The 14582-nt window shown below is 39.1% G+C and overlaps 2 protein-coding genes across 4 annotated transcripts in view; one reads left to right on the top strand and one right to left on the bottom strand.

Moving 5' to 3' along the window:
• The window catches only part of arhgap29a (Rho GTPase activating protein 29a), a 33763-nt gene extending 23799 nt beyond the window's left edge, over positions 1 to 9964 (bottom strand). For both annotated transcript variants that reach the window (XM_087788868.1, XM_087788869.1), the window contains exons 1-2: positions 9803 to 9964; positions 8525 to 8918 (exon numbers count right to left, since the gene is read on the bottom strand). In XM_087788868.1, the coding sequence (XP_087644994.1) occupies positions 8525 to 8822 (298 nt within the window). In that variant the 5' untranslated portion in view covers positions 8823 to 8918; positions 9803 to 9964. The remainder of the gene's footprint in view (positions 1 to 8524; positions 8919 to 9802) is intronic.
• A 1039-nt stretch (positions 9965 to 11003) lies between these two features.
• prkdc (protein kinase, DNA-activated, catalytic subunit) overlaps positions 11004 to 14582 on the top strand; it is a 34934-nt gene continuing 31355 nt past the window's right edge. For both annotated transcript variants that reach the window (XM_087788865.1, XM_087788864.1), the window contains exons 1-14: positions 11004 to 11237; positions 11687 to 11763; positions 11826 to 11930; positions 12000 to 12074; positions 12140 to 12248; positions 12331 to 12443; positions 12502 to 12601; positions 12668 to 12723; positions 13350 to 13380; positions 13457 to 13614; positions 13685 to 13831; positions 13898 to 14062; positions 14191 to 14359; positions 14501 to 14550. In XM_087788865.1, coding sequence (XP_087644991.1) covers positions 11072 to 11237; positions 11687 to 11763; positions 11826 to 11930; positions 12000 to 12074; positions 12140 to 12248; positions 12331 to 12443; positions 12502 to 12601; positions 12668 to 12723; positions 13350 to 13380; positions 13457 to 13614; positions 13685 to 13831; positions 13898 to 14062; positions 14191 to 14359; positions 14501 to 14550 — 1521 coding nt within the window. In that variant the 5' untranslated portion in view covers positions 11004 to 11071. The remainder of the gene's footprint in view (positions 11238 to 11686; positions 11764 to 11825; positions 11931 to 11999; positions 12075 to 12139; positions 12249 to 12330; positions 12444 to 12501; positions 12602 to 12667; positions 12724 to 13349; positions 13381 to 13456; positions 13615 to 13684; positions 13832 to 13897; positions 14063 to 14190; positions 14360 to 14500; positions 14551 to 14582) is intronic.

The following is a 14582-nucleotide window of genomic DNA, read 5'->3' as shown; positions in this document are numbered from 1 at the left end:
AGAAGGAGGCCGCAGATCAGGAGCTCCTCACAAGCTGCCAGCAACACATTGCCAGGTTTTTACTTCATTAGCGTCATGGAAACCTAGCATTCCAAGCTCTTGTTCGGGAGCCGGGATGGGAGTCGCGGGAGCGAGGGGCGGAGGGGGATCCATAATGAAAACATTGTCAGATCATTCACTATCAAAATGACACCTCAACATTCCGACACTCCCTTCTTGGTCATCACCAATTAGATGTTTAAAAAAAAAAAAACATAGCAAATGACTCGACCACTCAACCATCTTTTAGTCTTTTTTCAGCAGTGTGTAGGTAAATCCTTAATATTAGTGACATATAAATGATTGTTTTGGAGCATAAAATCCTTTAATGTCCAAAAGAAAATGCCTTATAATTATTGAAAGTAAGTACACAATAATACAACCAAGGTTTCCTAATGTGCATATCAAGTAAAATGTGACTATTTGTGTCTATTAAATCACTGGAAATTGAGTTTTAATCCAATTATCATAATATGCGAGTGACCTTTTTATCGCTTAACGCTACAATAATTGTATTTACACTTTCCTTTAACTTCTTGTTAAATGAACGACAACAGCACACTTTGTCAGTAACAAAAAGATGTTTCTTTAGTGGGAGATATAGTGAACCCGAGAGCTGTAATACCATCTGAACTATAAATGGAACTGCAGAACCCAAGCAAATAAATATCATTCGTTTATTGTCCAACTATCAACATTTTCCTGAAAATTCTGTCGAAAATATGTAAATTTATTTTGTAATAATTGTGCTGAAAGACGAATAGACTTTACAAAACCAAGTGCTTGTGAAAATGAGCAGTGTTTACCAAATACTGAAAAGTTCGCTTCTATGGCTGAGGTGCATTTAATTGCGTGGGAAAAAAAAAGTAAACAAAAAAACACAGTTTTCTGGAATAGGAACAATACTCTTTTGAGTCAATAAGGTAGGCCATAAGGCCATAATAAAAAAGAAAATATGAGCCAATTTCTCCAAAAACTATGTGAAAAACATTGAGTGAAGAAATAAAAACTAAACCATGGTAGGATGGAATACACTGCAAATGAAAATATCAATTAAAAAAAACAACAATAATAATAGAATTTTATTTATATACCATGCTTCAATAGTTCATTCTAGCACTACAATGTTATAGAAATAATATCATTGACATTGACATTTGTTACACGAGTATCAAACAAACCAGCTAGCTTCTATACAAATCAAAAAGGGAATTGAACCATTTCAACTGGGCACCTAGACCTTTGAAGTATAGCCTAGAGATAAGACTGACTAAGACTATGCTTTGTATTGAAATAAACTTTTAAAATACTTGTGCCTATTGGCTTTTTAAGTTACGCTGTCCTTTTGAAGGAATTTGAAGTCAAAATTTTACGCACAGCACATCGTTGGACAGGTTTGCACAAGCCATTTTAGAATAAATTGGTGTTCATTCAAAATCACTTGGCAACAGCGGATCTCACAAAAGACCATTTGTGGAAAATTAGAAGGACACAATGTGGCGCAAGGTTTCGCTCACCTCCGAGACATGGAATCAATGACTCCTCATGAGGGTCTGACACCTTATGACATGGCAACATTCCTTTTGCCGTGACCCCGGCTCGACTCATTCATGCATGGCAAATCATCGGGCGCAAAGTATTATTTATGCTTCACAACATTCGAGGGAACCGAGGGGTGCTTATTGCCACAAAGCAAGTGTGAAATCACTAAACATGTCACAACTGGGTCTGGAGAAGACCGATCACATGCAGGCGGCTCTTTGCTAGGGAGACTAAATAGGATATTGGAAGGACTAGCAGTGACTAATGACAATCAAAACTTGTTCAACCGAGTCCAAGCACAGCTGGACATTCCAGAAACTCGCCCTTTTTAAAGAGCTAAATAGAGGCATTTGTTTTAAAAGGCATTGAGCATTCATCAATGCTATGACATGGCAAGGCTTCAAGAGGGTCCGTTGACTCGTGTCACCTTCTTTAAAAGACAAGCAATCAAATGTCGGCCTGATAATCAATCATAGCGCGACTCAATAACCTCACATTTGTTTTTCAAGGGAATTTGTTAAATTGGGGTTAATGCCACATTCTTAGGCAATCTGTTCAATCTTTTAAAGTTTATTTACCGACAAACTTGAAAGTATCTTCCAAATATACGCACCTTTCAAAAAAAAAGGGCACCACTTGACCTTTAACACTTGGGTCATTGCAATGGGTGGCCTACGCATCACTTGATATCCCCTCCTTAACATACTTCCTCCGACCAGTGTCTCTGGTCCACCTCTGTCGACAGACCACCGATGACCTACTCTACGGATTAGCAGATTACACGCAGCTGGTTAAAGACAGGGGGACCTTCCTTTCCAAGACCCCTATGTCCATACCAAGGCATTCCCCGTTGCTTCACCTTTGAAGCTCTTTTTCCCATGACTGCCCCGACAATAGGCCGAGGGTTTAAAAAGAACCCCGGGCTAGATACACAGTACCTACTACCTGGTGGGGGGGCTTTATGTGTGCATTTTGCAGCCTCCTGCTTGCGACCATATTTTTGTTTTTATCTTGGGACGTTGTAGGAGTATGAAATATATATACCTTTAATGCAATAGAGGAAAATAAATAATGAAAAAAATTCTATGAAATATTTGGCCTGCATTCAATGATATGCTCCATGTGGAATGAAGAATTTGCTTCCCTTTCTTTTATTTGTCTTTTGGACGTCTTTCATAGCAAGGAAAGACAGGCAACCTTTCTTCTTTTCTTGGTACCCCCCCCCCCACATCACCACCTCGACTGCTTACAGTCGATGCAAAGCTCTGAAGGGCTGGCATTCCAACTATGCTTTCTTCAACAAAGTCTGCAAATCTTCCCACCGTGCAAACCCCTCAAAGTGATTCAATCATTAGCTTAAATAGACTACACTTGCCGTCCAAAACCGAGCACACAGCCAGGCCGGTTGGAAAGGCAGGTCTATCCAAGTACAAAGCCGAGTCCCTTTAGAACACCTGTCAAGGAACAGAATCAAAAGATAAGGGGGCAGAGTGTGTGGGGCAAACACATCAGGGAGAACAAGAGAACACTGTCCGGCCAAACTACCATCCTAAACCTCAAGAGGACCGGCTTTATGCACCTGAAAGCTTGCCTTCAAAGCAAAGTGACTTCTGAGATTGACAAGGCTTTTAATTGACTAAAATGTCCTCTTTTTGCCTGAACTTTGGGTGAGATCCACAAGGTTAATTGGTTCCATGCATTAACTTAAAACATTAATATAACCTTATTAATATAACCTCTATGAGAATTGTGTTGGAGGGACATGGTCGACTCCAGCATTTCTCACTTTGATAACAATCTTAAATAGATAACGATCTTAAAAAGATCGTTTTACATATCAGAGTTACACGTTTTTAAGATCTGTTAGATTATATTTTACAAACAAAACATAGCTTGAAAGACTAAAAACCCAACAATTCATCTTAAGCATATAGGAAAGGACAGTATCTTGGGTTAATGTCAACACAATTATTATGTAGCATTGCCTACGGTTTGTTATTATAACAAGGAAACTTAAGAAACTCTGTCACCACACATTTTCCATATTTAAACGCAAGATTCACATGGTGTCAAATGAACACAATCTTGCCAAGAAAACCTTATCCAATGATGTGACCGAGGCCACCAATTCAGAGGCTTCTTAGGATGATTCAGAGGATAAACCTGCTGCCTTTGTTTCAAAGCTATAATTCTAGAATGGGAGGTCACACAACCAAGTGGATTTCGGGTAAATCCTCCCTTCTCGGCAGCTTATCAACCCACACTCACGCTGAACAATGTTGGACTGAACAACCACCATTGTCTTGTTGAGGAAAACAATAGTTAATGCATCTTATCACCTTAGGGAAATTAGAGATACAAATATTTTGTATGTGTAGAAAAGATGAATACAAGATGAATAAATGACAAATAAACTCTATGGCAATCTCTAACAGTAATCTAATGTACTGTACTGTATGTGTGTAACCATTCAACATTGTAGTCTTGAGAGATGACAATGAAAACAAGAATGCAGTGAAGCAATAAGCAGCTAAAGGAGGGATAAATATATGTGCCATATGTCACAAACTTCTGCCTCTAATCCTGGGGACACCATCTCAAAAGATCCGATCGGATTAGCTTAAGATAGAATCAAGTCGTTGCTTTTAAATAAGGGTCATTCAAATCAATTAAAGTCATATCCACGACATAGCTTAATTGGTGTATTTAAATTGCCATTACAGTTAGTTGTTACTTGATCCCTGGATATTTCGACACTCCAGGGTCGTATTATTTGGGATAATTCACCCCGGCTTTCAGTGAGGGGGCAGAGAAAACCCCCATAAAAGGAACTTTTGGTCAGGAGAAGACTTCTGCGCTCCACAGAAGATCAGCTCCCGGTGGAATACGCTCTCTAAACACAGTAACAGCCATTGGGACAGTCTGTTAGTGAAAAGCCCAAGCAGGGATAATTTTAGATCGGTATTTTACAAATGGTGATTCGGGGCTAAAATAGCAACCGTTGTCAACTTTCCCACCATTTCTTTTATACGCAGATGGTCACTTGAAGCAGAAGTTTACCAAATACCAATTAAACTACAGTCAAGGGTTATGTTACTCATACCATTTAAAAGCACAGAGAGGTACTCTTTTGAATGTGGGCCAGTGTGACAGCGTCATGACTCACCGGTGAGCCAGGTGTAGTCACTGTTATAAAACTGACATGACACCCGTGGAGCACATTTACAGAACGTCCGATAATCATTGAAAGGATGGAGCGGACATTTCTCAGAAACCTTCACAGGCTTCTCGAGTCACTCATTGCCCACTTGAGTGACACCATCATGTGACCGTGGATGTCACATCTTTAACAGTTACTAATGGTGATAAGTGCAAATGTATCTTTCACACAGAGTCTTAAGTCTGTATATTATGAGCTCTGAAAAATGTGAAAACTAGGCTGACAATATATCTAAAACAATACAAACTGTACTTTTGTGAAACATTTAAATAATACATTTATATTGACATTTGTGTGTATGTCTGAAAGGTCTAGCTCATTAGAAAATGTTTTAATATATATAAAAGTTGATGAAAATGTGGCTTAAAAAACAAATCTCTCTTATCGAAGAACGATCACATATTACAGTCTCACAGTTTTACACATTACCCCATTATACGTACATGTTCGGACTATAACAGTTTCTTTAAGTGAGGCAAAAATGTACCACCAGTGACAAAAAAATTGATAAATCTCTAAAACAAACTAGAATTTTAAATTTCTAATGTCAAATTGAGGATGTCCCTTCAGATTGTTAATAGTTAAAATGTTTCTTAAAATCTAAAAACATCAACATATTATACGTCATAAGTCATTAAAAAAAACTACCAATTACATTTTGTTTACCTACAACCCCAACAGCAGTAGTGACCTTAAACAAATCCTCCTTATAACCCCGAGTCTTCGGTCTAGGTTTCTTTGATAACTAGTTGCCGGTGCAGCTTTTCTACAAAGAGCTGACGAATAAAATTGGCCATTATTCTGCTCGGCAGAGCCAGAACATGAAAACACTGATGACACACTTCTGCCTGGCCACAACCACAATTAAACGGGCTGCGAGGTGCACAACAAGCGCTTGCAAAACACTGACTTCATCTTAAACCAACACCGAAGTACAGCTAGACGATCTAGCAAGTGATGTAATTATACACACAGACCATGAATAACGTCATAGACATTAATGTAAGAACTTAAGTAGGTATAATCACAAAAAGAACATGTCTAGATATCAGATCTTTTTATACATTTTTTTTTAATCACAATATAAATATAATTTGTCCAGACAGAAATTAATTTTTAGTTGTGAAAGTTGAGTATTGAATTATTTATGAACAGAGTTTAATTGATTCTTATTTTCATTAGTTGTGAAGTGCAGGGTATTAATAGATTTAATAGTATTTTAACAGCTCATTCAACTTTTTAAGTCCTTAAATTAAAATAGTTTTGATATTTGTTGACGTAAATTTGATTTGTCGAAATCCTGTTCTGCATTTCATATCGTCCTCCCGCCAAGCGGTATCAAGCTACAAGACTAGATCAAGACCAGATTTGTCGGGTTGCTGTGGAGGCAAACATGTTTGTTGCACTCGACGTATGATGCGGAGCTTCAGAGGCCCCGTTTGCCATCAAGGACAATAGCAACGAAGACCACCCCCACTGCTCGTATGGTCTCCCAACGTACCCTATGACCCTTACTGAGGGCCCTCCACACCGTAATAATCCTACAATGACTGGCACGACCTTGGGAAGAGGACAGTGCACATGGTTTTAACCTTGAAACAGGAATGGAAATGCGACGTCGACGATATGCACATATCGGATAAAACATGTTTTTGGAAACACATATAATGCTAAGCGTACTGGCTGAGTCCAGCACACAGGTTGGACAGTCAATGGTCATATTTCAATATGGCACTTGAGAAACTGAGAGAAACAATAACGTCCATCTAGGGTTGATTGGTATCACTGGAAAAATAAGCATTTAACAAAAACAACAACAGAAGAACTGGGACAAGTCTGAGGAGAAACCCCAGGGACCATTCTCACAGACTGCAGCTATTCTAGACTTGGGAAAGGATCATTTCTGCAGAAGCAAGCCGTGTTTACAGCAGCGTGTTGGACTGGAGATGCCTCCTGGGACAGAAAGGTGTCGGACTCACATCGCCGACTCTGAATGAGAAGAGTACAGAGCCTGATATCGCTCCTTGTTTCGTGACGGGAAAGTGTTTTTGTTTTTTTTGGGTGGTTGACCATAGAAATGTGAGGATTGAGTGATGGTGTCGCCGAGACAACATGGCAATACATTTCAATCTGCACTGAAAAACATGCAAGTTTAAACCATATTGAAATGTGATTTATGTTCAACATCATTCCTGCATCATAACTTTGGGCAAAAATCCAAAGCGGCCTCGCCTTTGTTTATAATCGACATGATTTAACGATCTGTCAGTCAGTCACTGATTCTACGATACATGTTTTAGTTTCAGTTTTTATGAGTATAACAAATCACTTGTGTATAGCTGAGTACACACTTAAGGATTGCAGGTTGACAGCAAGTACATTTTATTATCCAAGGGTTTTTTTCCATTCCATTTAAGGTTGGATGTTTAAAAAGCACTGCTGGACAGTGCGTAAGGAGATGGTTTTAAAAACAGGGAAAGGAGATTATGGAAAATTACAAGATTTGGTGGAAACTGGACAATAAAAGAACACACTTATCTTATATCTAAACTAGTTAGGGGGAAGGGGATTTAAGCAGCTTTAATACAGCATTTTTGAAATATTTTTCATGTCATAAAACTGATTAAAATGTACACCAAAAAAGCTTCTTTCTTGTAGTTGAGGAAAAAAAATGTAACACTTCCTTCATTAAACCCCAACCTGTTACATGTAGGGATTTCTTCGCTTTGATCCGCTGCATGCTGGCAGGTCAGGAGAAGTTTCTGAGGCTTGAAAAAGTGCCTGCTGCGAGTCTCGCTCCCGATAATGCTTATCTGTTCAGCCGGGTCAGAGAGCCTTCATGAACCTCTTCAGACAAAAGAAGAAAACTAAATTCCCCCCATTTGCTGGACTTGCATGCACCAGAGCACAACTCTAATGAAGAGGGGGGTCGTGGCATCATGACCACCACGTGGCTCCAGAGACACATTTGACTTGCATCACATTCGGGAGATGATTCTTAGAAAGATGAGCACAGAAAGGACAGAAACAGGAAGAATACAGTTTTTTTTTAATAAAAAATAATGGTCTAAGGTTGTTAGGTAGAAGCAAGACAGGTTAGTCAATGTATCTTTTTTTTTAAAGAGGACAGGAGCAACATACGTGTTAAGATTGTGGGATTGTTCGTCATCATTTTTAATACTCGCACATTCAAACGAGGGGGTCGGCCATCTTTGTAAGCTTAAACTAGGTGTGCCTTGATAAATAAGAACATTTTTAAATCATCTAAACTTTTTACAGTGCAGTGGAACTCACGAATATATTTTTATTTAATTTATCTTTAAAACAAAACCCGGGGAGTGCAAGAACCCATCTGACAGAAAGATAAGATGGAACAGTCAAGGCCACAGCAGGACAAAAACAAGTACATGGACCTAGTACTGTTTACATTGTGGTGAAAGTTACAGTGCGTACACACACACACACACACACACACACACACACACGCACAGGAATTGACTGGCAGTGACATTCCGTTACAAATCCTCCACTGTGGCACATTCCCACCCTCTCCCTCAAAAAGAATTGAGACGGATTATTGGCGTCACTCCTTTCCAAAGAACAGTTTGTTTTAACCTGGAGAACCTGCATCGTCGCAGGTCCGTGTTGTGGCAACAGAGTAATGAACAGTACCAGTTGTTTGCATCAAAGATTAAAGATAACACAGGAGATGCACACGCTTACCTTTGGAGCCGAAGACGTCTTTGAGTTGCAGGAGCACGTCGGCAAACCTGCGCACGTCGCTGACCAGCTGCATGATGTAATGCGGGTCCGAGGCGGGCGAGTCGGCCGCGTCCGAGGTCACGGAGGCGTTCTTGGAGTTCCTTGTCGCCAGCCAGGGACCCGAGCCGGCCTGGCCCGTTGAGCCCATGCTGGAGCTGGACAGTCGAGAGATTCCCAGGAACTTGGTTCCTCCTCCTCCTCCGCTTCCAGCACCTGAGGAGCTTCCACTTGAACTCTGGCGGAGCATCGCAGCGAGCATGCTCTCCAAGTCCGTCGGCCCCGTTGGGCTGGATGCCCCGCTGACCCTCGGCTCGGCTCGGCTGTTAGACCCGCGGCTGCGCAGGGATGGACGATCCTGTTGGGGAGGGGAAAAAAAAACTAAAGGTTACCTGGCGGTTACCAGATCGTGGAAATATTGAATCTACTTTTTCCAGATAACCCTCAAACTTCATAGCTCATGGAACACAGACTTAGATTGAGTAAAGCTTACATAATTTCCAGAGAAGAAGGAGATCTCAGGAGAGATTAATAAAGTTTCTAAAAGAAACCGTTTATTTATTATCGGAATGTCAAGATGCTAAAAAAGCTCCAGGGTTGACAGCAAATAACAGAATGAATATGGGTTGTTTTCATCCACATTGTTGGACAATATACATATTATCTGAACTTTTAAAGTCAGTCTGGACAAAATAAATCCATTTGAGTTCAGAACTAAACTTGTCAGACTGACTCCTGAGGACATTAACTTGCTGCAGTTCTGCATGGAGATTAAAAACAACATCAAATAAACATTAAAGACAAAATGCATCATTGCACAGAGATTTAAAAAAAAAAGAGCCAAGCTAGGGACTTGCTAGGGAGGCTAGAAGCTAGCAGACCAGAGACTTTATTTTTGCTTATGTTTTACATGCAGTTGAATTGCCAGAAACTAAATGAGTTTAATTCAGTCATTGAATGGAATGATAATAAATTCATTTAAATTTAAATTAACTTTTATCTTAGCGATTTACAGAAACATGAACGCTGCATATTTGTCGTGACAATAAAACCATAATAAGTTATTAACCAAATAGAAAATGTTCTTTTTTTCTTTAAGAATGCCAAAAAAAAGTGGTTAATATTTACCCATTTGGCTATTATTAAGTTCGGCATTCAACAAGTGCATTTCGTTAATGTTTATATAGATCACATTCTGTGCGGCTACAGAAAAAAGGAACAGGTTGCAAAAGAGAAAAGTACCTGATGTTGACTCCAGAAACATTGCTTTTCGTGACAATATAAATCCAAATCGATGCAGTAAATCCACAGTCGCTGCCGTCACGGTTCTCCCTTCTTTCCCACAGACCCTCGTCCCCTGGTCCGAAAATCTTCTGTCCATGTGGTGGCGGTGGGAACTTGTGATTGGTAACCGGGTGTGTGTGTGCGTGTGCGTGTGTGTGTGTGTGTTGTAGTGCCACTGGGAGCCCTCCCCTAACAACAGGTGCCTGTGAGTTTTAAACAATCAAGCTATTGAATTGTACGTGCGAGGCTTCCGGTTATGATTTCAAACCATTTAACCGCGACCGGAACCTTGTTCAGTTTCCCACCTGTTGTTTTTTAATAAGTAAACGAACGACTGTTTGTGATGAAAGTGAATAGTCGTATTATAATCGTAAATTTCATTTTTGAAAAGAGTTTTGTTAAAAAAGGTATTTCTCCACTACTTGGAATTAAACTCATTTGGGTTTGCATTGTTGATACGAAATGCGACAGACCCTGGAAAGAGTCTTTAAGAAGAAAGAAACGTGTAGTTAAATAAATTATATAATAATTAGAAAGTATGCTGTTTTGCTTTTATTTTGTAAAGCAATGACGTCCCCCGTACGTGAAAAAAAATGTTAGCAGCGGGAACTTGAAAGGACGCCTCGCCTCTGGTTTGAGAACGTTGTTGCCATCGTGTGGACAAAACTTGTAATAACAAAAAATAATCTAAAATGTTTAAAAAACACTCACAAAAAGATATTATTTGACCTTTGCAGAATTACATTTTATGACTCCCACGGAGTCTTAATTTAGTCAATATTGAGCTACACAGGTTTTTTTTATCTTTATTTATTTATTTATCAACACTTTCAGAATCAGACACTTTTATTTCCATTTAATAAACACAACATGGGATTTTCTTGTGGTAGCAACTCAGAATAAAACGATTACATTTCCACATCATTTAACATTATTTTTAGGAACAGAAATTTGAACACTGCTGTAACTACACAAATATTCCAAATGTGGGACGAATAAAGTTGTATCCATTAAAATTGTTAATGTTAATGTTGTGGTTTTGTCGCCACTAGATGTCGCACTCACTCAGCGTTACGTCTTCCTGCTGTGGCTTTTATTTTGAAAAAGCGGGCAAAGTGCGTCCTTCCCCTCGCTCTTCCGGGTTCCTGCTTGAATAGCAAGAGCGCCTTCCGAGTCCCTCAAGAAAGTCTCTTGTTTTTGTTATGCCGCGGTCACGCTGACTCTGTCATGGCTTCCGTCCACGGCTCGGCTGACGGAGGGATCCACGCACTGCTGCTCAAACTCCACGAGTGTGTCACGGATGCAGACCCTCGAGGAGCAGCTCTTCTTTGTCAGGACTTGGTGGAAGACTTGAGCCAGAAGTGCATGCTAGCTCCAGGCCAGCATGAACTTGGTAAGATAACAGAGCATGTCCAAGCAAGAATACAATAAAAAATAAAAAAAATACATTTAATGTGTTTTTTTTAATACTTAAACTCTTTGTACTTTCACTTATCACGTTTAAACTTTATTTATTTTGGTCTTCATCCAGTGGTCAAAGTGGAATAATAATTTCAGGAAAATCACAAACTATAGGAAGATAATTCTTAAAATGAATGTATTTTTTTTAATGTTTGACAAAGAATAGATACATGGTGGCCTTGTTTATATTGTCATTAGAAAAGTAGCTTCTGAATAAAAGTGTTTTTCTTTACAAAGCTCGAATACAGACAAACTTATAACCATGATGATGTTTTATTGATATTGTGATCTTGATCATTTATCATATTATCTTAGAGGATTATGATCACGATGAATATTCCATTAACTATGCAGACATCTGACATGTGGATGTGTCTTCAGGGTTACAGACCTCCCTGTTGTTCTCTAAAGACTATGGACTCCTCTGCTTCCTTACAAAGTCTTTGGCTGTGGATGAGGTACGTATTAATTTTGATCAACTAAGAAACTTTGACTTCATCATTTCAATGTTGTCTTTTAGATCCGGGACGCCAGGATCAAAGTACTTGCTTTTCTGGAGACGTATTTGGAGATAGTTTCACCAAACGTCCAAGGCTGGGAGAAGACCTATTCTATTGATATTAGAGTGAGTTCATATTTTTTATTAAGTTAACATTATCTTTTATTGATAACTTGTGTTTTGAACTTCATGTAGAACACTTGCATGACGGTCTATACGAAAGACAAATCTGCAAAAAGTCGTGCGGCAGTCTTGAAACTTCTTATCAAGGTTGGTTGAGGAAGCATCCTGAAAGTTCCTCTGCTTGTTAACACCATTTGGAAAATATCCACCAGGTTCTCCATGCAACAAAAACATCCACCGTGGCTGCCGACTTCAGGATTAGCGACATATTTAAAAAGTTTTACGGTGAACTGTGTCACAGGAGCAAACTTCAAGATTCAGGTGAGCGTCGAAATGAATCCCTCTTAATCGTCTTCTTTAATGAACCGACCGGAAAACTGATCCGTTAATGACTGTCCAACAGTTCTTGGTACGATCTATGAACTACTGGGAGTTCTAGCCGAAGTCCATCCCAGTGAAATATCCGACAACTCCGACAAACTCTACAAGGCCTTTCTAGGGGAGCTCAAAATTCAGGTGAGCAAAGCTGTCGAGAGTTTTGTTAGCTTTTAACGTTGATTATTTTTGGCTTCAGATGACATCCACAATAAAGGAACCAAAACTTTTGGTAGTGACTGGTTGTTTGAAAGGACTCAATTCTCTAATGGTCAACTTCAGCAAAACTATGGAAAATGGTGAGTTCTTTAATCCTCACTACATTCATTTATTCTATCAACTTTTGTTTTCCGTCGGACACACAGACCCAGAAACATCAAGGGAGATATTCCAATACGCTCTGAAAGCGATCAACCCAAAGGTAATTTTTTAATCTACATACAGTATGTACATGCTTGAGATTAAACAATAATTTCTACAATTATTACTGTATACTTGTAATGCTCAGTGGTTTTTTTTGGCTGCAATAGTAAAATATGATCCCAGTTAAAACGATGCAAAGAATTAATTAGAAATTATTATTATTTCATCTAAAAACCTTCTGAGTTGAATCATGTATTAAGAAAAATACACATAAAAGGACAATTAAAGTAAGGAATGAATATAAATTTAAGTTTAAAAAATGATCAAATAACAATAATCTCAAATAAACGTTGATTAATGTTAATAAACGGATACAGGACGACATTATATAATTGCATGAGAATACAAATATTAAGACTCAGAATGGTTTTGTTTATAAATACAATTATTTGAGTCTTTGTTTCTTTAATAAACATATATATTAGTATATATTTTAACTGTGTATTGTTTGTGATTGTTAAAGAGCTTTGTGACCCTGGTCTAGAAAAGTGCTGTAGAAATAACCATTACTTATTACAATAGAAACAAAAATAATTACATACTGTATTGTTCCTCTTAAAGTGGGGGGAAAAAAGCCTGTAATTTGAAGAAAATGTTTATTGTTATTATGAATGTATTTTCCAGGAGGAGATGAGCCGACATGCTGTCCCAATTGGTAAATCTTCCACTCTAAATAAAACATTAAAGAAGTGTTTTTCATGGTTCTAATATTGAATATATGTTTATTGTAGCTGGCCTGAAGTTGCTAGGCCAACACGCGTCCCAGTTCAGCAGCTGTCTCATGGACCATTACAAAAGGCTGTTTGACACGATGTCCAAACTCTGTAGCCACATCAACGGGGAGATGAAGAAGACGAGCTTCTATGCACTCGAATCATTTCTTAAACAGGCGAGTATGAATGTAGTGTTCTGCCAATCAAGACACTGAGATACCATTGTTGTTGTCTTTTCTTTTTTAGGTTTCACTGCTAGTAGCTGGAAACATCGAGGAGCACAAAAGCAAGTTGAAGTACTTCATGCAGATGTTTTGTGGCGTCATCAAGACCATGGACTCCACACATAAAGAGTTGTCCATCGCCATAAGAGGATATGGATTCTTCGCAGCTGTATGTTGGCTCGGGTTTGTAAATTTGACCCCCGGTTCTGTATTTAAAGTTTCAATTTCTTCACAGCCGTGCAAGAAGGTGTGTCCTCAGGACGTGGACTTGATGTACACCGAGTTGATGCAGCGGTGTAAACAGATGTACCTCACAGAGTCCGACAGCGAGGATGACAACTTCTATCAGCTGCCCAGCTTCCTGGACTCCATCGCCAGTGTCTTGATTCATCTGGACAAGGTCAGATTATTTTTCGGATCATTTTTCGTCCTTTTTTTTATAGATGGATTTCAGTCTGGTTTGAGCCAGAAATCTCATCTTTCTATATCTTTTTCCTCTTCCATTTTATGGACATGATTCAATTTTAGGTACCTGAGATCTACACTCCCGTGCTGGAGCGCCTTCTAGTGGTTCAGATCGACAGTTTCCCACGATGCAGCGACAAAATGCAAATCGCCTGCTGCAGGTCCATCCTGAAGGTGCTGGTGGCAATGGCCTCCAAAGGGCCCATCCTGTGGAGCTTCATCAGCTCTGTGGGTATGTGTATGAAACGATGGATTCTTCTTCCCGAACCATTTTTAAATGTATTTGTAATTACTGTGTAAAGCTTGAGATGCAATCGTTATAGACTAGTTTCGAGCAGTTGCACTGATCGACTTTATCATGTTTCCTTTTCAGTGCATCAAGGGTTGATTCGCATTTGTTCCAAACCCATCATGCCACCAGAGGTTCTTAAAAAATATATTTTTACTTTTTTTTT

This window comes from Callionymus lyra, chromosome 4 (assembly GCF_982586985.1).
Source record: "Callionymus lyra chromosome 4, fCalLyr1.hap1.1, whole genome shotgun sequence".
Classification (NCBI taxonomy): Eukaryota; Metazoa; Chordata; class Actinopteri; order Syngnathiformes; family Callionymidae; genus Callionymus; species Callionymus lyra.
This window is presented reverse-complemented; position numbering and strand designations above follow the sequence as displayed.